This window comes from Bacillus rossius, chromosome 1 (assembly GCF_032445375.1).
Source record: "Bacillus rossius redtenbacheri isolate Brsri chromosome 1, Brsri_v3, whole genome shotgun sequence".
NCBI lineage: Eukaryota > Metazoa > Arthropoda > Insecta > Phasmatodea > Bacillidae > Bacillus > Bacillus rossius.
Window position 1 is genome coordinate 132,542,154 of NC_086330.1, and position 22,559 is coordinate 132,564,712.

Below are 22,559 nucleotides of genomic sequence, written 5' to 3' on the forward strand. Positions count from 1 at the left end.
GCAAAACTACGGCAATTATTTTCCTTTCCGGCATAATGTTTGGATAGATAAGACAAACAGGCGAAGTTTTAAAGCCTACGCACACCGCTCGGGGCACTGACGTCAGCTTGGAACAGCGACACCGGATAAATACAAAAGCAAGCAGATGATTGGGCGAACTGTGTTTGGAACAGCCTTACGTGAGTGGCCATACCACGTCAGCCGGGGGCGCTGGCATATAGTTGGAACAGCGTGCAGAAGGCACCTTAAGCACTGCAAATAATTTGCACTAAATGTTGTGGACATAATAAACCAACTCACGTCCTTCAGCTGATACTGCACCAGGGAATTGACCAGCTCCACAAACAGCGGGTCGTCCAAGTAGCCCACGTCCGGGTCGCCGTGCACTTTGCCATCGTAGTTCTTGATCAGCTCCTCGATGAAGGTGCCGTCCTGGTCCAGTATCTCATCCCCCATGTACGGGATGTTGTGCAGCACCGTCTCGTCCTCCACCTGCCCAGAACACGATCCCCGCAAGTCAACACCGTCACTGGTTAACAGCTCGAGCTGGAGGAGCTTAAATACACTTGTGTTGTTTGTAAATTACTTCTCAGATAACATATTAAAAATAAAAGCTTATCAAGGAATACAGAATCTGGAACTGTCACACACCAATTCATATTTAATTATTTTTCATGTTAAATATATAAAAATAAAAAAAATTATTTTTGACAATAAAGATATTACGAAATTCACTGCACTCTAATTATGATGCATTAAAAAAAAGTTTTGACATTGTTTGTGCCCTGATGGGGTCCGGAATAAAAATATTTCGATAAAATCAAGCTATGAAGATATAAAAATTCAAGAGGGATAGAAACTATTCTCCTTAATGTTTTATATCACTGCTTACTTTAAATTTAAAAAAATTTCAAAATGATGTTTTGAAACTACACATTAACCAAATAGTGACAATGCTTAGTGAATTAGTGAAAAACTTTCACAAGGTAGAAACATTTAACACTGAGATATGTGATGGCAACTTAATCAGTTGCAAGTTTTGTTGTCTGAAATTGTGTTTTAAAAAGAATTATGTATAAGATAAAGAGTCAGATCAATTATTCCACATGAAAACAAGTAGGTGCAGGATATCTGAACGCTCGACCAATGATGAAACACATTTATTTTTTAAAAAGCATGGAGTTTCACAGCTGTTTCAAACAAAGCACTACCGTATTTACCTAAAAATTATGTGACTAAATATAAGTGACACCTAATTTTATATTATGAGTTTATGTACTTTTTGAAGTGGAAATCATACTCTAACACACAGAAATAAATACTTATTTAATTTAGTGAATTTATACTATATTTACTTGAACTTTTCTGGTGCAGTGATTTACTGAGCCTTTTTTGAAACCGCAATAAGAAAAAATTTAGTTATACAACTGCAGTTAAAAAGCCATCAGTCAGAAAACAGAGAATGCTGCGATATACAGTGGTCACCTGGGAAGGAAAATGAGGGGGAGGGGATGCCTTGACCGGAAGCCACCGTGAAGAGAAGCAGAAGGAAGTGGAAGGAACCCAGAGTAAAACTATATTTGAACAGTTACGACAGAGCATATAGTTTTTCAACTAAGCTGTTCCCATCACAGTTGATTCATGTTCTTCTAGCTGCAACATACCAGTTTGAGATTATAATGTGACTCCCACTTTTAGCTTCAGCAGTTTTGGTAAAAATCATTGCAATATTTTCGGGTAATTATGGTATATACTGTTAGAAAATAAAATTCTACTGTGGCCAGCTTTTCAAACATACTGCACGCAGCTTAAAACAGCTTCAAATGTGGTTCTTAAAGATATTTTGGTATGACTTTCAAGTTTGCCTATTGTAATGATTCATTTGTTTTACTTTTTTAAATAAAATTTATATTATGCAATACTTCTTAGTATCATTGACATAGAATAAGCTGACGCGACACCGCGTCTAGTAGGTATCCCAACTCACGTATATACCTAGATGAGCTTAGGTCACGATGGGTCCGCTAGCAGGCTGCATGTGCACTGAATGTGCATCGGACCGACGTGAAGATATAGGCGTCACGCTGCAACTTGTGCGACAGTTACTGCACTCTAATGGGTCCAGCGTAACTGCTTGAGAGTTAACTTCATCGCATGATAGAGTTATGGCTCCTGATTTCAAAAATACCACCCCCCGCTGCCCCTGAGCCTTAACTTTGAAGTTATATCCCGTAGTACGCTCTTGTGTCGCACTGACTGTATCGGTAGCTCGATGGGGCGGCCAAGATGCGGAGCACCTGGTTGGCACCCAAAGTTATTTTGTACGGAGTTCAAAAATTATTGACCACATTAGGTACAAACTCTACTCCAGTTTAAAAACAAACAGTATATGACAAAATTTATTTAATCAGGCATACTTATCTCGTAATGACATTGACGTCAGGATTTAAGAAAAATCTCTGTAATCGGCAAACGGTTGATGTAATAATATTAAAAGTGATCGCAATTAGACCATATGCTGGCATTGTTAATAAATTGAATTTGAAAAATATTGCCTATTTTACTATCTCAATTTGCATCATTGGTTTCAAATTTCTCTGATTATTGTTCTGGAACTGGGATAATCCGGCTATTCTATACCGTCAATAAATTCCTTATAAGCATTAGCTCATAAACAGCCACTGAGTAAACAAGTTTGTCCAGAGCAACACTGTGACCAAAGACCTGGACATCAACCTCTGTTCTCTATGTAAGTATCCAATATTTAAAGTAATGATATTCTGCATTTTAATACTTCTCCTGCGCACATAGAAAAGAGAGGGAGGGATAGAAAGGCCACTCTCTGAATAACAGCTAGAATGCTATTTGCAGCGCTGTTGTGGCAGTGCACAGTACTAACCGTATAAACATTGGTGGAAGAATGACCTAAGTAGCTATTTATGCTAAAACCAGCTATGTCACAAGCTAGCATTTTCGTACACGTGGCGGCATTGTATTTAACTTAATACGTAATTTTATACTCAATTTAACAATGTACCTCAATGAAAATATGGCCACTAAATAATTGAATAAATAAACGCCAGATATTTTCCAGTTTCCACCTACGAAACAATAAGCAAGTAGCACGCAAATAACCTAAAGTCCTAAACAAAAATACGAAAGAAAAATTGCCGCCATTACAAATGAGCCTTGGCAACGAATCGTAAACAAACATTGAGCAGTGAGCACACTAGCGCTCTTACGGCCATGCACACAAACAAAACGTTGTTCAAGCATCTCTCTTCTAATGAGTGCACATCCCGTGCCTGCGCATTCCTTCCAGGGATGGAGCACCTCTTTAATAACTGAATTTCATATTTCATTTCTTTCCATTTGCAGCTACTGGATCGTGATTCACAAAGACTGCAGAATGCACAGGATGCTAAGAAGTGAGTATATCATTTCCACAAACTCATATCAACGATCCGTCATCCAAGTTTCTTATTAATGTTGCAACTTCTGAGCAAAGAGTTTATCGTGCAGAAGAACACGAAGCAGACGAAATAGCGAAAGCACACTCCCACCTCGTCAAGCGATCATGGCTGACGAGGACCTGAATTGGATTTCTCGGTGGCTCAGACACGAATCAATACTCAAGTTTTTAATCATCATAAATAACTTTAAACAGTTTGAGATGGTCGTTTCATGTACTATGTCACCTGTACGGTTTTTAGGTTTACTTATTATTGCAATGCTTTATTTGTATTACTTTTTAAAATAAAAATCATTATATAATACTTCTTGGTTTTATTGATATAGAATAAGCTGACGCGACACCGCGTCCAGCAGGTATCCTAACTCATGTATGAACCTGTATGAGCTTAGGTCTCGATTGGTCCGCTAGCAGGCTGCATGTGCATTGAATGTGCATCGGACCGACGTGCAAATATAGGCGTCACGCTGCAACTTGTGCAGCAGTTACTGCACTCTAATGGGTCAAGCGTAACGGCTTAGGAGTTAACATTGATGCATGATAGAGTTCTGTCTCCTGATTTCAAAAAAACCACCCCCCGCTTCCCCCGAGCCCTAATTTTTAAGTTATAGCCCGTACGTTCTTGATTAACTGACTGTAAAGTTTTATTTTTAGTCAAATTTTGTTTTTAAAAAGAGTATTTTGGTGTTATTGTTTTTATTTTAATAAAAGCTGTTTTGTAATACTTACTCCACAAAAATGGGGGGGGGGGGGGGGGGGGGGGGAATTTATATGCTGTATTTTTAATAGTAAAATAATTCTTAATGAATTGGTGTATAACAAAAACATTTGTACATTTGTACGGAAATTAACATCCTTAAATTTCAAAAATTAAAAGATGATTTTATTTCTCATTTGAATTAAGTTTTGGTTAAATGCTACTTAATTTCCTGATAAAACTTACATGTTGGTGCTATATGGTGTATTAACTTGCATTTCAGTGCTATGCAATGTTTTGAAATACTTTTCGGTGTTATTTCGGTTTTATCGCAATTCGCCATATAATCTTGTCCTTACCTATACAATTGAATGTAGGATTATTTTCAGAGACACGCCTAAAAGACTGACCATGAAGTTCTGCTGGATGGGCGCCCAGGTGTACATGGTGGGGATGGGCGTGACGGCGTTGACGACGGCAACGGGCCGGCTCTGCGGCGCCTGGTCTGCCGACCACACCTCTGCCTTCTTCATGCAGGAGGCGTGGGCGGGCACATCCTGGCACCACACCCACACCGCCTTGCCTTCCACCCACCGCTTCTGCTCCTCCGCAAGGACATCTGCACATGCACCACACACACTGCCACTCACGTTTCCTTGTGTGACCTACAGCTACAGAGGAAACATATAAAAACTGCTCAAGATATCATAAATGGTGTATGTTTACAAAAAAAAATTTAAGAATACTATGAGGGGGAATGAGAAGTTCTGTTTCCCTATTTACTTTTTTTTGTTTATAATTTGTTAGATGCACACCAACACTCTTTCATAGAGACCGCAAGGGTGAGCACAACTGTATTTTTAGGAGTGTGAAAATTACTACGTGTGTTTTCAGAATAAATTTCTGGCAAAAAACTCTTGAGTAAATATTCTTGAAAGCACTCAATGGACTTGCATTACACTTTTATCTTTATTTCTCCATCATGTGTTATGGTTACCACTCAAATATTATAGTTGTCCGCATCATTTCACAATCTGGTGTGATACAGTGCTGGAAGCACCAGCAAGCGTCGCACTTATCACCACCTCTCACTAACACAAATACACTCCTAACTAAGCGAGACCCCTAAGCAAGCCACAAACAATAATTGATAAATAACTCACAGTGAAAAACACTTCAAAATATTTTCATATCTCAATCTCCAAAACATTTAAATCAGATAATTTCCGTGTTTTTTTTCTGTCCTGAATCACAGTTTTCCTCTATCTCATCTGTCTACCTGGCAGGATAACAAATATACTACAAACAAATTATTATAAAAACACACTTCAAAGAACATTCAAAAAATGTCAAATTGGCTATAAATAATGTTTTCCTGCACAATATACAGTTTGCACTGTTATTTCAACCAACACTACATTAACTAAGTAATACTAACATTATAGTTAATTTTACCGTCAAGTACCTACTTCTTTGACTGATAAATGTACCTACTAATGTTGTAATGTAAAAATGAGTTGCAAAATTGAAAAAGTAAACATTTTCCAATCATTTTTACATAAATTGTGGTACAAACTTTAAGCTAGATAAATAAATTTCACTGAATTTAAAAGATTCCGTATTTGTCATTAGAGTTAAGTTTTGACAAAAAATTCTGATAAGTTTTATGATTTTAATTGCATTTCGGTACTTTATGGTGTAATAATTTGTATTTTGGTGTTATATGTTTATGTTATATGATTTTCGGTGTTATTTCGGTTTTATCGCAATTCACCATATAATCTTGGACCTAAATATGAGAAATGAGGCAGCAGCACAACCTTGCCTATCTACATGCAATCTAAAATTATTTAATAGACATTTTACGAGGATAATATATGGGCACTTTTGGTACACTCATTCTCAGCCGTATTGGACGGGAGGGGGAATGGAGGCAGAAGGATTATTTTTTCCCACTGTACCCTATCAGAAAGATGGGGTAAGGGTTGGTACCTGGGACTTGCCAACCAGCAAAAAGGTAGATATCAGTTTTAAATACTTTGCTATTAAATTCTGCAGTGTAGAAAAAAAGACCATGTCACGAATTAAAGAAGAATGACAAGATACAGAACACTAACACATGGAGGTTATAAACATTTAGACATGATTTAAACAGGTACACGATAACCAATTTATTCTCAATTTTTCTCTTCCTTCAACATCTTTCTTTGTGTCATAGAGCATGAGTACCACCGGGTGCAACGACTTCATGCAAAAGTGACATAAGTACTTTTTCACATGATGACCTGTCATATAAGATAATGTGCGGGAACCTTCTTAGTTGTTTAGGCCCCGCTAGGGTAGCCAATTAAATATGTAGAGCTACTTTCGTGCTGCTTAGTAGGCTCCACACACACACTTAAACGTTGGGCTGAATAAAACTGTGTAATAAATTAGATTTCTTAAATTGTGTGACTCTTCACTGGTAATGTTGACATAAGGTAAGTCACAGTTAGGTGTGATTTGATTGATATGGAACATACATAAATACACACTGGAGTAGGTGGAATTACAAATAACACAACACAACACTGTGAATATTAAATATAGAATTATTTTATTTCCAATGTAAAAACGATTTAAAAGATTTCAATCTTATTAATATATTTAATTATTATTCATATCCAAAACAACAACCTAACTTAACGGTGACATCATAGTAATTCAATAAAAGTTCAATTACCAGGAGTTATGTTGCGCACATTTAAATATTTTCAGTCTTAATTCGGGTTCGTTGACACTACACAGTTTTTAATTAATGTTTTTTTTTTAGGGAACTTAAATCAATTTACCTCGGCTAGATAGGTTCAAAATCATCGGCAGAGCTCAGAGCCTCTCATCTATAGGACCACTGAGTCTGTTAATTAATGTGTAAATTCGTAAAATTTATGTCCAAGTATTATTTAAATCCTCTATAAAGTCAATTTAATTCATGAAATCAATGTTTATAATAAGTTTCGGCGACGATGTGACGTAAAAACGGGAGTTTCGTGATTCGTGCATAAGATTAGGGCACAAAAAATCTGGGCACTTTTATTACTCACGTTAATCACTCCTATGATATTTATCTTTTTAGATAAATCCTATTTAAATGTTCTGAACTCCCTAATGGTTCATAATTATCATCCACTATCCGGGATGCCTGATGCTAGATAGCTAATTTTCAGGATTTAAATTCGCCGACGTCACGAAGTTGCCGCTCATTCAGCTGGCCATTGTAGAACTCTCTTTCTTACTAGTTTCCTCAAAATAACCAGTAAGACTCACTTTTAAATGGTGGCCCGTGATTGGCCAAAAGGACCGTTTCAGTTACCTAATTTCTTACCGAAAACGTAAACTCCGAACGCAACAATTGCGCGGATAACAAAATTTCACTTAAAATTCAAATACATAAATATTAAAATTAATAATTTACATAATAAAATTACGGCGTTAATTTTACCGTTTACAGTTTTCAAGTCCATTAGTCCTTAGAGGGGTATCAACAATACCTCGTTCAAATAGTCCGGTAAAAATCCAAAGAATCACTTTTCCATAGACATACATAACCAAGTATTGCCGTTTCTGAAAATAAATGATATTATACATAGAGCAAACAAAAATAAAATAAATCGTAAATAATAATAAATAATTAAACTGTCAAAACAAACATGTTGCAGTACAGATTTTGCCGCCCTTGTCAATTACATTGAACAGTGCTCTTTGACCTGTTCAAAACGGTGCAATGTGATTGGCACTTCTCTTTCTCCGTCGCACAATACACAACACTCTTCGTTGCCTAGCAACGCGCGCACCAAACGACAAACAAAAAAAACAACTTGAGAGAGACTACCTCTCCTCCTCGATTCGTTTTTTACCGTTGCGCGCCTGAAAATCGCGCCTTTTTAAACACTTTTTATCGGGTCGTCGCTGCTAACAGACCTGCGCGAAGAAGTTCACGGATTTTGCAGTGCAAAATCTTCGAAGGCTGGAACTGCTGCTGCTCTCCGACAGCTTCTGCCTTGAGCCGCTCCTGTTGAGAAGGACTCGGGAGGACTTACTTACTGTGAGTATGATTCACTAAAGGGATTCGAAGGGGTGCAATGTACACGTGAGTCAACAATAGGACGTTCTCCAGGTCACGTCACGGCAATGGGTCAACGTCCATCTGCGGTGATGACTGCATCCTTGCTGCGACTCCTCCTTCCTGCAGCGGACAGCGGCGTCGAGACGGCGCCTGTCCTCAAAACGACCAACAAACCTGGCCTGGTTCACCACGCATCGACGGGGTCTGGCGTGGGGCGATGATGCTGTACCAGACAGCACGGCATCTGGCACTGCAGCTGACGTCATCAACTGCTGATGTGGCGGCGTCCAGCCGCCCTGCCTCACGACTACGCGCGAGACGGCGTCATGGCGTCTGCGGTGCTGATTGCGTGGGGCGAGGTCACCACTTCCCACAAGGAAGCACTCGTCTATTCCCATCACTGTTAGGTACACAATCGTTGCGAACCGCACTACGTCTAGCTCACTCTGGTGTAACCTTCGCACCTGACTTAAGTATAGGTGTCCGGGTCTTAATCGATACCTTAATCACTATGTGCGTACTTGTACTCTTGCAAATACAAGTGTCTGCAGGCAATACAACTTGTGTACTTGCCGCGGAACACTATGACGTCACCGTTAAAACAAAAATATCTTAAATTAACCTTAAAATTCCTAGCTTAACATATAACATTCTCATTATTAACATCATTGTTAGAAAAAAAAAATAAATAAATACTATTAATTATTAAATCTCAATTCTTGCATAACAATGCCTGGTTATCAATATCCATTAAATTCAATATTAGTACTTTACTTGCTACTAACATATCACATTGTTAGTTCGTACTTGATTAGTATGCATCACAGTGCATTTGCTTGTTTGTGTTCTCATTTCATGAGATTTCATACATTTCACCACAACATTTCATTATAGCGTATCATTATTGAATATCAAACATCACATGTTTTGCTTTTCATTATAACATATTGATAGCTAACATAATTTATATTCATTACTCAATGTTTGTAACTTACATGTTTACATTTCATTATTAAAAATATTTGCATTTAACTATAGCATATTTAGCTTGCAATTTACATTTGCATTTCATCACACTTGTTAACATTTCATCCAAGAATATATATCATATCATGTACATACTGACAATTAATAGTTCATTGTTATGTTTACATAGTACATACTAGCAATTGATCATATAATATAACATTTATATATAACTATATATATATAATAACATTTACATAACATACCATTAACCTTTCATTATGTTTACAAGTTATACAATCAAAATTTCATAGCATTTTTACACATTGTTTACATTATCTTCTCCTATACAGAGAAGTCGTTGGTTTACACAATTACCAACTTAGTAACTTTTTCAATTTCAGTCTGCTGTGCTCAGCTCAACAGCTGTAGAGGCTTTATCTTCCTCCTCTCATCTTCCATTACTGTGTTTTCATCCCGTAGCGGTCTCGCTGGGTTGAATAATGTTCACATTTCATCTCATCTTGGTTACTATCAGTAACACATGAGTCTTGTAATCTACTGAGGCTCCTGGCTTCAGTGTAGCTAAGGTTCCTTTTACAAATCAGCTGTTTCACAAACATGCTGTATCAGGATAGCTTTCAACATAGGGTATCACATGTTCAATATCTTTTTCATTTCTTTTTAAGAAAATTTTCTTGCTTCTTCAATTTTATAACTTCTGTTAGGCGAAGTTGCTTGTGGACACTTGTTTGCCGGAGTATCTTCACTTCTCGTGACAAAGGGCTTAGATCCTGAGTTTTTCAGATCCACATTCTTCGCTATTCTTCACATCATTAGAAGAATACTATTCAAGCAACTATGACAGTGATGCGAGTGAATAGTGTTGAGACGACGTAATTTTCTCGTATAGGGGCTTCTCCCAATAAATTCTTAAAAATCATCGATTTCAAATTTCAGTGTTTTCATTTCATAAAATATCAATGCCTTGACATCCAAAGTTTAATAAACTAAATATTTCAGCTAAATCTGATTGGATTTGTATGCGAAATGAGTGCATACTTTTCTAACCTGCATTCTGGGTAGAATGCAATCCTAAAGATCATTCTTTTCCCTAAATTCATCCCAGAAATGGTAATAAAATAGTGAAGTTTTAAAATCTTAGTGAGTTCTTCTATAAATATTAGAAAATTTAGTGATTTTCTATTTTTCATCATCAACATAACGACGCCTATTGGATTACTCAGCATCATCATTAAATCAAGGTAACCTGCATAATATTACTCTGCTTGTAGTTGCAAAGGGTTATGTGCTTTTAGAGATGCTTTGCATGCCAGTGTTTATATATGTCTACACAGCAGGATGGGGTATCATACCACCTAGTTACATCGACACTAAATAAGCTTAATTTCTTCTCGTTTGTTAGTACACAGTACATACAGCTTCACATAGGTATAGGCTAGTCTAATGTTGTATATATATGTCTTAGTGACATTTGAGTTCATACTCATACGAGGAATTGTGCAAGCCAACTGATACATAAATACAATACACATTGTACACAGGTAGCTTCACAGGCTACAATAACATCTGTATGGGTGGCATTTCACTTCACCTCAAATACAGCAATATAGCGGGAATTACACTTCCGCATAACCACAGGGTAAATATCTGCATAGGTGGCATTTTACTTCACCTTTACACAGAAACAAGCGGGAATTACACCTCCGCTTAACATTACAAATTACAGTGGCTGCACTACGCCTCACATGGCGTACTAGATCACATAATCACAGTGACATACACTTACTCCTCTGTACAGTTCAGATCCTTGGTCTGAAACTTACACTTAGACTGCTCTCAGCTGTTTATGGTACTACACCTTGTACCATCACGAGGCATTCGCAGCTTAGGTCGGTACTGCTTACATAGTAGTAGGGCTCTTGTATTCCCTTAACTGCGTTATATTATAACGGCCTACTGGTCGGCCTGTTGCTGGCTCTGCTAGTGCATAGCAATTCTCTTGTACTATGTCTGTGATGACATAAGGACCTTCAAATAACAAAAACAATTTCTTGGTTACATGTTCCCAGGCCTTGCTTACCGGAGTTGTTTTCTTCAGTACCTGGTCTCCAATTTTAAATTTTGCTAATTTTGATGCTGGTTTCCTCTTGCGTCTGATGTCAGCTTCTGCTGTCAACTTCCTCTTCACTAGAGCTTCTACCTCTTCTCCTGTAGGTAGTTTTTCCTCTTCATTAGGGGTGTGTTCACATCGGGGTAAATATTTCGGGTTGATCGCCACCGATCTATTCAGGCTCATGGCTTCTCCAGGGGTAACTCCAATAGAACCATGTACAGTATGGTTAATAACGCACTCTACATATGGCAACTTATCTCGCCATGATTGCTGCGAGTTATGGCATAGCGTACGTAAAAGACTCCCTATTGACTTCATGAGTCTTTCCACAGGGTTACTTTGTGGATGCCGTACACTGATGGTTGTAGGTATTGCACCTAATTTCCTGACTCCTGTTTGCCACAAATCACTGGTAAACTGGGTACCTCTGTCTGACAATACCACTTTAGGTAAACCAATTTCTTCAACGAAAGTTTTTAATTTTTGCATAACTGCTTTTGCAGTTGGATTCACAATTGCATATAATTTGGTGAATTTTGTGAAAACATCTTGCATCACAAAAACATACTTAACACCTCCCTTTGACTGTGGTAGGGGGCCAAATAAATCAACTGATAATAATTCCAATGGTGCTGTTGGAATGATTGGCTGCAATTCTCCATGCAGGTGTTGTCCAGGTGGTTTCACCTTCTGACATAGGTCACAGGCACTTGTGACCTTACTTACATAGCGTGACATGTTAGGCCAATACACTTGCCTCTTTAATGCTTCAATGAGCTTCTTGCTCCCTACATGTCCCAAGGCTACATGTAGTTCCCAGGTGATTGGTTGCCTCAAATCAGCTGGTATCACTGGTTTCCAGTGATCTTCGAAAATGCCTCTCTTCCTTGACTGGGCAAACAAAACATTTTCTGCTGACAAACAGAAATGTTGGTGAATTTTATTATCAGCTGACTGCTTCTGCAGCTGGTTGATGGTGTTTTTGCAGTACTCATCTGCTTGTTGTTTACATTTTATATCCTTCAGGATATCTCGGAGTTTAGGGTTGGTTTTAAATATTTCTGTGGATACTGGTGCCACTAAAAATTCCTTCTGTCGTTTTGATGTAGATGGTGAACTTTCTTGCAGTTCATGCAGGCGACTTAGGTAATCTGCAGTGGTGTTGGCAGATCCCTTGATATGATGTATATGAATATCATATTCCTGCAGTAGCAAAAACCATCTCGTAAGGCGGCTACCAAATAACTTGCCTGCCTTAAGGCATGTTAACGCCTGGTGATCTGTTAACAATTTCACTGTTTCTCCAAGTAGCAGATCCCTGTACTTCTGGAGTGCCCATATAATGGCCAGAGCCTCTCGCTCTGTAACAGTGTAATTTCTCTCGGCTTGGTTGAGAGTACGACTAGCCATTGCTACAGTCTTTTCAATTCCATTTTCCTCCTGTGCAAGCTTACATCCTAGGGCTGTGTCAGAGGCATCTGTGTATAACAGAAATTCCTTCCCTTGGGTTGGATGGTAGATGACGTGTTCAGTCAGGAACAAGTTTTTCAAGCTGATGAAGGCTTGCTCGTGCTCTTCACTCCACATCCATGCCTGACCTTTCTTCAATAGGCTGAACAGTGGAACTGCACACTGTGCAACTTGGTTGGAGTATATCCTGTAAAACCCAATTATTCCAAGAAACGCTCTTAGCTGTTTCACGTTCCTCGGTGTAGGAAATTCCTGAATGTTCTGCAGCTTGTCTGGGGCTGTCTTAATGCCTTCAGGTGTGAGGATGTGTCCTAAAAAGGGTAATTCCTCTCTGCAGAAAACAGATTTTCTAATTTTCACAGTCATGCCTGCCTCTTGCAATTTGTGCAGTACAGTGGCAACATGCTGCATGTGCTCTTCAAAATTTGATGATGTTATTAATATGTCATCGACATACGCCCTTGCAAATCCCTGACACTCGGGTCCTAAGGTTGCGTCTAGACATCTCGTAAAGTCAGCCACTGCGTTACACAGTCCAAACGGCATAACTGTAAATACATACTGCTGATTCCTGAACAGAAATGATGTATATTGGCAGGAATTAGGCTCTAATGGTATCTGCCAATAGCCTGACGACAGATCCATGGTTGTGAGATACTTCACACCTTGATACAATCTTAAAATTTCTGCCGTTTGTATAGGACTTTCCCTGTCCTTGACTGTAATTTTGTTGAGCTCCCTAGCATCGAGACACAGTCTTACTGTCCCGTCTCGTTTACTCACACAAACTATGGGGTTAGCATAGGGGCTTGCTTCTCTCCTGATTACATTCCAATCAATCATAAGTTGTAGGTAGGCTGTGGCTTCCTGAACGTACTTCACCGGAATGGGATAGCATTTGCGGTGGTACGGTGCCTCCTCATTTATTTTAATTTTCGCTTGGTAGAATCTGTTTCTGCCTGGCTTGTCAGAAAATACTGACTGAAAATTGGCCAGTACACCAAACAGTTGTTGCAGCTGACTGGGTGATACACTCTTCACCTCCTGTAGTGACTGTCTTATGTCTTCAAGTGATGCCTGAAGTTGCTCACTTGCTTGTGCATTGTATATGTGCCTGTGCATAGGTTCACTGTACAATATTCCCACAAAACTTTCCCTCACATGCCACTTGCCTGTGAGTGTGACTGGAGTTTCACAGTCATTTGAATGAATTTTACATAGTTTAAAATCTATCACTACACCAAATTGTGATAGAAAGTCGGTGCCTATTATTAGCGGTTTTGCTAGGCCTTTCACAACTAGTGCAGTCATGTCTTTCGGTCTGCCTAGGCCGTGTACTGTTATCAGTACCTGTCTGTTTACAATAGGGCTTGCCCTTGATGTCACTCCAATTATCTTGAGTGCTGGTACTGGTATCTTGGGTAGTATGATGCCCTGATGCTCGAGGTAGTTCACCAACTCCTCACTGATACACGTGACTTCAGCGCCACTGTCAATTAATGCATCCACGTTGCATTCTTCAATTTTTAATGTCACATGTGGACAAACTGTACAAACTTGATGAACCCTATTTTCATCATTTTCATTATAGAGAAAGTCCCTTTCACTTTCTCTTAGCATAACAGTGCATATAAATTTATCGTAGCTGATGCAGCTGTAAATTGGAGTTTTGTCGTTATGTACCCCTGAGCCTGAATAGTGGGTTTCTGTTCGGGGCGATCCAACTGAAACCCGTTCTAGTTTAACGTGCCCTGGTTGGCACGTCCACCTGGAACACGTTGTTGTTGTTCGTTGTGGTTCCAATTACTTGGTCCTGCGACGCTGGACACTGCAGCCTTGAACTCGGCTGCTACCGGGTTCACTTCCCCTCTCTGGTAGTATGCAGCTTGATGTCCTGGATGCTGCGCCTGGAATGGTGGTGGAAATGTCGCGTTCTGGTAGCGTTGCTTGTTTCCAGAGAACTGGCTATTATGGGCTTGGCCGCCATGATTCTCTGTCGTCTGGGGGGAATAATGGTGGGGTGGCATTCGGGTTTCTTCGTGCCGGCCCTGGTATCGAGGTTCCTCCGTCTTGCGGTACTTCCTCGCGTACTCTCTCTCGTCTTCAGACGAGGATCTTGGGCGTCGGTCACGGGACTCCCTGGGAGGCCGTACTTCAGGCGAGTAGGAGCGGCGGCGGTTGTCGTTGCGGTCGTCCTTCCTCTTGCGCTGGTACATCTCTTCGTCGCTATGATAGTTCCTCGTATTTGACCACCAGGTCTTCCTCTTGTTGTAGGGGCCTTTGCGTTGGCTCATAGCGTACCGGCCATATGAGCTTTGCTCTCTGCCCTTGGGTTGCCACGTCATAGTGTGGACAGCTGCCTGACGGTTGTCCCTTGGCTTGTTGTCCCTGTTTTGCCAATAGTTATTCAGGGGTGGCTGGCGGTTCTGCTGGGGTACCCTCTCGTGGTCCTCCTTGGGTGCTGGCGTCCTGTCCATTTTCTCCAGCTTGTCGTAGTTCAGGAGCCTCTCTCTGAACTCTGTGACGTCTCGGTACGTCAGGCCGGACAACTGCTTTTGGTAGCGCAGCGGCAACTGAGTGAGTATTGCCGCTACGAACTCCTCGTCCGTCATGGGCAAGTCGAGGTATCTAGTTTTCTCAAACATTGTTGAGAGGTGGGCTTCCAGCGTTGTGCCCTTCCTGGGGTCATACCTCTCAGTATGGAGCTGGGCACGCAGATTGCTCTGAATGCGCAGACTCCAATACTGCTGGCGGAACATGGCCTGGAAGTGATTGTAGCTACTGGTGGTTGCACTCAGCATTTCCCACCAGTAGAAAGCCTGCCCTTTCAACGCACTGTTGAGGCATTTTAGTACCTCAGCCTCGCTGAGATTGAACGTGGCCGCATATTCCTCAAAGCGCTTCAAGAACCGTATAGGGTTCTCGGTAACCCTTCCTGAAAACGTGGGCATGGCCTCTGCCCAATGCTTGGCCGGGTGGTGGATCAGAGTAGCAGGGTCCATACTCGACGTGTTTACAAACGTCCTGCTACTTGGCCGATGAGTGATGGGGGTGACACGTGACGGTTCCTGGGGCAGGTGCTCAGTGTAGCACTCGGTGCCGCCCTGTTGCTTGCTTGTGGTGGGCAGTGTTGGAACAGTAGGTCCATGGCACTCGCTTGCCTGGGCCTGGCCTATACTACCAGCTGATGCAGCTGTAGGGCTCGGTTGGACAGATAGATTTTCAAACCTGTCCCTCAGCGTAGCTGTGGCCACCTCAATGTCACCAAGCCTACTCTCCAGGTGCTGGATGTGCTCACGCACCTCTTCCCTGGCGTTGGCCTGTCCTCGATGCTCGTTGGCCATCATGTTCCTCAGGGACGTGACGTGGGATTCCAACCCATCTACCCTGCTGTTGTATTGGGAGACCTGTTCGGCTATCTGCTGAATCTCCTCATGTTGTTGCAAGAGTCTAACCTCGATGCTGTGCTCGAGATTCCTTAGGCTGGCATTGTTCTGTTCCATGGCAGCATTGGTCTGTTCCAATCCAGCCCTCAACTCAGCCGTGAGATTGATGTTATTTTGCTCTAGTTTTTCAGTGAGAGCAGTGTTGTTTTGCTCTAGTTTTTCAGTGAGAACGGTGTTGTTTTTTTCCAATTTAGAGTCGTTCTGCTTCATCTGAGCATTTGTCTGCAGCAAGATCTGCATCAGTGACTCTAGTGTCACTGGTGGTGGAGTAGGAGTGCTATCCTGGGGTGCAATTGTGTGTAGGACAGTGTCATTTATGTTTTCCTGCTCCATGATTAGGGGAGATGTGAGCCGCCCTAACCTTTCCTCACAGGTGACTACAGGCGAATTCCCTGCAGATGATGAAGGATTCGACTCACTGCTTGAGGTTTGTGCAGTAGCATACTCCTCCCCTACACTTCGTGATCTTTCTCTAAGAAAGTATTTGTTTTGTTCGTCGGCCATAGTGGTGTGCAAGGAAGTAATTGAAAAAAATAATGCGTTACACAAATAGTGCACTTGCACACAGTACTCGGATGGTACAGAATTTACACAAAAAAATTGTTGAGGTGTCCCTTAACCTCAAAATCGGCCCCACCGTATGGGCTCCAAATAAATATGTGCAGCTCTTTTCCCTCACGCACACACTTGCTATGTTGATATATGTATTGGCCCCACTTGGAGTGCCAAATAAATATGTGCGGGAACCTTCTTAGTTGTTTAGGCCCCGCTAGGGTAGCCAATTAAATATGTAGAGCTACTTTCGTGCTGCTTAGTAGGCTCCACACACACACTTAAACGTTGGGCTGAATAAAACTGTGTAATAAATTAGATTTCTTAAATTGTGTGACTCTTCACTGGTAATGTTGACATAAGGTAAGCCACAGTTAGGTGTGATTTGATTGATATGGAACATACATAAATACACACTGGAGTAGGTGGAATTACAAATAACACAACACAACACTGTGAATATTAAATATAGAATTATTTTATTTCCAATGTAAAAACGATTTAAAAGATTTCAATCTTATTAATATATTTAATTATTATTCATATCCAAAACAACAACCTAACTTAACGGTGACATCATAGTAATTCAATAAAAGTTCAATTACCAGGAGTTATGTTGCGCACATTTAAATATTTTCAAAAGTCTTAATTCGGGTTCGTTGACACTACACAGTTTTTAATTAATGTTTTTTTTTTAGGGAACTTAAATCAATTTACCTCGGCTAGATAGGTTCAAAATCATCGGCAGAGCTCAGAGCCTCTCATCTATAGGACCACTGAGTCTGTTAATTAATGTGTAAATTCGTAAAATTTATGTCCAAGTATTGTTTAAATCCTCTATAAAGTCAATTTAATTCATGAAATCAATGTTTATAATAAGTTTCGGCGACGATGTGACGTAAAAACGGGAGTTTCGTGATTCGTGCATAAGATTAGGGCACAAAAAATCTGGGCACTTTTATTACTCACGTTAATCACTCCTATGATATTTATCTTTTTAGATAAATCCTATTTAAATGTTCTGAACTCCCTAATGGTTCATAATTATCATCCACTATCCGGGATGCCTGATGCTAGATAGCTAATTTTCAGGATTTAAATTCGCCGACGTCACGAAGTTGCCGCTCATTCAGCTGGCCATTGTAGAACTCTCTTTCTTACTAGTTTCCTCAAAATAACCAGTAAGACTCACTTTTAAATGGTGGCCCGTGATTGGCCAAAAGGACCGTTTCAGTTACCTAATTTCTTACCGAAAACGTAAACTCCGAACGCAACAATTGCGCGGATAACAAAATTTCACTTAAAATTCAAATACATAAATATTAAAATTAATAATTTACATAATAAAATTACGGCGTTAATTTTACCGTTTACAGTTTTCAAGTCCATTAGTCCTTAGAGGGGTATCAACAATACCTCGTTCAAATAGTCCGGTAAAAATCCAAAGAATCACTTTTCCATAGACATACATAACCAAGTATTGCCGTTTCTGAAAATAAATGATATTATACATAGAGCAAACAAAAATAAAATAAATCGTAAATAATAATAAATAATTAAACTGTCAAAACAAACATGTTGCAGTACAATAATTATCAGCTTTAATCTCTTATAACTTCAGTAAAACTCTCATTTTATAATTGGACAATACAGTAATATAATACATATCACTTGAAGATTTAACACCATGATACAACACAAATATGAATAAACTTAAAAAAAATTACCAAGGGGTAAGTGCAAAAAAAAAATGAAAATACTAACTTTCAAATAATTTTTTGAAAGCCCATCGCAGTAATATAAATGCAGTTTTCAGATTTAAGTTAATTAATATTTGCATTATTTTATAATTAATATCTATGAGATCAAAATTATCACTTTTTAAAAAGTGAACATGAAATAATAACCTAGTGCTTAATGTTTTGTGCACATTGGGGGTCATTAAACGGAGAGAGGTAATGAGATGAGATGACAATCGAGGATTGGCGGAATGCATGGATGTGGGAAACCAAATTACCCAACGGCATACAGCACTTAACATGCACTCCTTGCAAAATATCTGGGTTAGAACCACCGGGAATCACACCCAGATCCCCTTAGTGTGGAGTGAGTGATCAGATGACTCATACCCCGTCTCAATGAGCATCATGAGTCCTACATATATACACGTAAATCAACTGTAAAAGGAATTTTGTCTGTAAATAATAGAATTTCCTTAAGATAGGTCTAAATATATTTGTCCATCTGCTGAATCAAACTTTGGGGGAAGACTGCTAGAAATAGAGGAGAAAATTTTTTTAAAAACTCAGTGAAAATGCACAGTACACACAATAATGGCAATCAGAACGTTATACCTACCAAAGTGACAGTCTTTTGCAGCCAATATGATTAGTATACAAGGAAATGGTATTACAAACCCAAGTCTCAAATATATTTATCTTAATATGAAATCCAAAGATAAAGATTTGTTTAGTTACAATAGTAATCTCCACAATTTTGTTATTTTGAACACAAAGAAAACTTTATATATATATATAAATAAAAGAATTCAGAAAGTGTATGAAGACCCATATGTATGTGTGTGTGTAATAATAATAAACAACATATAAACTAAAAAACCACGAACAATAAAAAACTAAATATTTAATTTTACAGCACCTGTCATATGCTTCCTGTTTTCGCACCAAGCTACCTTTGCCTCGTCTGCTCGCTTGTAGCGCTTTACTTGGCGAAGACGCATGAACTCTGAGCGAACTCGCTTCTTCCATTCTGCAGACACCTTGACTTTCCCAGTCATATCAGCTGCATAAGCACAAGATACTTTAATAACACACTTCTCAATAATTTCATTAAATCTTATTTTCTGTACTGCATCAACTGCTACTTCTACAAAAGAACAAACACTCATTACATTACAAGTCATTTTTGATCACTTCTAATCAAAGTAATCAGAAAAAGCAGCTTACTGAATAATGAAACTCAAGTGTTACTGCTTAGCCCATGACCATAATTTAAATACATGGTAATTCTTATGTATACTGTAATTCCATCAACAGTTTTAACTGCTTCGTATAAAACTCACTCATAAAATACAATATTTGGAACATAAAATTTCTAATAGAAGTACGTAGAGAAAGGAAAAAACTAGGGGAATTTTTCCAAACCACTATGTTCTGTTGAAGCAGGGACTAACTGTGGGTAAAATTCAAAATATGATACCAGCCTTACTATTTGTTGGAAATAAAGTAGGGGAAATGTATGACCTATTGGAAGTTGGCCAATGACAACAAATTGTATTGCTGAACGAAGAAATATATAGTGTGTAATATTGGAAACATTGAAATCTGAAGTAAAGCCAATATTTGGTGGTGCAGTGAAAAGAAAAAAAAAGAAAGATAGTGAAAGTTCTGGAGTGATCGTGAAACGAAGACGAGTGAATAAATATGTAGAATCAATGATTTTTATGAAGTGAATAAATAAGTGCACAATAAGTAGTAAGTAGGTAATAAGAAATGTATTAGATGTGTGTGGAAATAAGTGTAGTAGTCACGAGAAGAGCAAGATTGTGTTTATTTAAATTGAATTTTTATAATGATGCAGTGTACAGAAAGAACGTGCGATTGTAGTAAACATGAATGTGTCAATTCGTGTTTCATGATATAGAAAAAAATTATAAAAAAAAATAGCAAATTTTTTGACATAATTTAATATCTACAAGAGAAATATTGACAGTAAGCAATTATTGTCATAAAGCCAAGAAAGGTAAGTGGTTTTTTAAGGGATTTAAATGTTTGTGATATGTAGTGTTTTATGTGCACTTATTTTGATGAGATAGGTGAGATATGTGTTGTGTGTGTTTCATTTGCGATGTTAGGCGAAATAGTTTATTTGGTAAGGTGAATAAAATAATTTAAAAAAGGTTGGGTTTTTATAGTTTTTTTTTGCAAATTTGAAGTGATAAAAACAAAGGAAAATTTTTGGTGAGGGTAGGTCAGCTAATAAAAAGATTTATATATATATATATATATATATATATATATATATATATATATATATATATATATATATATATATATATATATATATATATATATATATGCATCACGATAGGGTAGGTTGTGCTACAGTAATTAGACCTCTATGTTAATATGGTCTAAGTGCGGGAATGGACATTTTGGATTGGAAATATTCACAAGCTTGGTTTGCAAAAGATATTGTTGTTGAGAAAAGTAAATAAGTGTACGGAAAAAATATTGGCATTATGTTCTATTTTTAAATAATATGCAGTATCGCAGTATATATAAAACCATCCAGGATTATAGTGTATAATATGATACCCTAGTAGGAAATGTATAGTCGGTATCATGTTCTATAATTGGTAGGAATGAAATATAGAACACGATACGATTGGAAATATTACTTCGGTATCGTATCCTGTACCAGAATAGGTAGGACTGAAGTATAGAACACAATAGTGTGTGAAATATTACTTCGTTATCACTAAAATAGGCAGAGTTTTAGTATAGAACTACATACCGGAAGTTCTATAATTGAATAGGTAGAACTGAAGTATACAACACGATACCATGGGAAATATTACTTGGATATTGTGTCATGTACTAGAATAGATAGGACTTTAGTATAGAATACGATAATCGAAAATTAGTTTGACAGAGAAACATGGATTGTGCAAAAAAAAACATGTGAATGTTCCTAGCCCGAAACCCCCATATTCCCGCGTTTGTCCTGTAAGAATTAGGGGAGGAAAGACGTAATCAACATTTTCATGGTATCGGGTCTAGACTACGCCCTTCTCTGATAATATGCAATATTCAGTACCAGTATACATTTTTTTTTTTTAATATTTTGTAATGTTGTTATAAATGTTTCTGGTTGTCATTTGAACTGGTAAGCCTGAAATCAAGATATAATTATGTTTATATTATGAGTTACAAATTGGTTGGTTTTCAGGCCTAATTAAAATTGGCAATGGTAAATTTAATTTAATTAAATATAATTAATTTAACTGTAATAGTGAATACATTTTTTTTTCCTTTGAAGTTTTACAAGAACGTTGCGCCCTCGATAGGTTGAAGACAGCCAGCGACTCAGCGCGAGAATGTTGACGTGTGACAACGAACACGTGCGCGTGTGTGTGTGTGCATGTGGTCAGGGGAAGCTCCCGCTCATATGAGATCAGTGCATGGCCAAGCAGTCCACGCTGCTAAACTGTGCATTACAGTTTAATTAAGAACTAAAGCTACAGCACTGGCAACAAATTCTACAGGATAGTTGGAACTTAAAAGCCAGGATTCTAAACTGTTAAATTATGAACGCAGTATTTAATAGATATACTTGAGTGGATATGGGTGCCATTCCAACTCTGGTGATGTCTACACAGTAGTTAAAGTTGCCATTTCTGCAGAGCTCCTCACTTTGAGATGCTGGATGTTCATTTTATTCTCAGTGTATACATACAATGTTTTTAACATATTCTCACAGAAAACAGTAAGTTTTTGGTTGACTGTCTGTGACAATAAGACATAAATGCCAGTATAAATGCGGAGTGACTACCATAATCACTTTGGTTTGGTGTGAGGTGGCGCATGACAGAAAGTGACCATTCGACAGAAGGCTCAGTTTGTTTTGTGGAATGCCAAACTAAAACGGAAGTGGCAACATTTGTATCCACGGGAAAAACCGCTCCACATGAC

General features: G+C 38.6%; 1 protein-coding gene across 2 annotated transcripts in view; it reads right to left on the bottom strand.

Annotated features, from left to right (window-relative positions):
* LOC134546159 (histone-lysine N-methyltransferase E(z)) overlaps positions 1-22,559 on the bottom strand; it is a 96,429-nt gene that overhangs the window by 70,486 nt on the left and 3,384 nt on the right. For both annotated transcript variants that reach the window (XM_063388727.1, XM_063388726.1), the window contains exons 2-4: positions 19,504-19,647; positions 4,580-4,788; positions 301-492 (exon numbers count right to left, since the gene is read on the bottom strand). In XM_063388727.1, coding sequence (XP_063244797.1) covers positions 301-492; positions 4,580-4,788; positions 19,504-19,642 — 540 coding nt within the window. In that variant the 5' untranslated portion in view covers positions 19,643-19,647. The remainder of the gene's footprint in view (positions 1-300; positions 493-4,579; positions 4,789-19,503; positions 19,648-22,559) is intronic.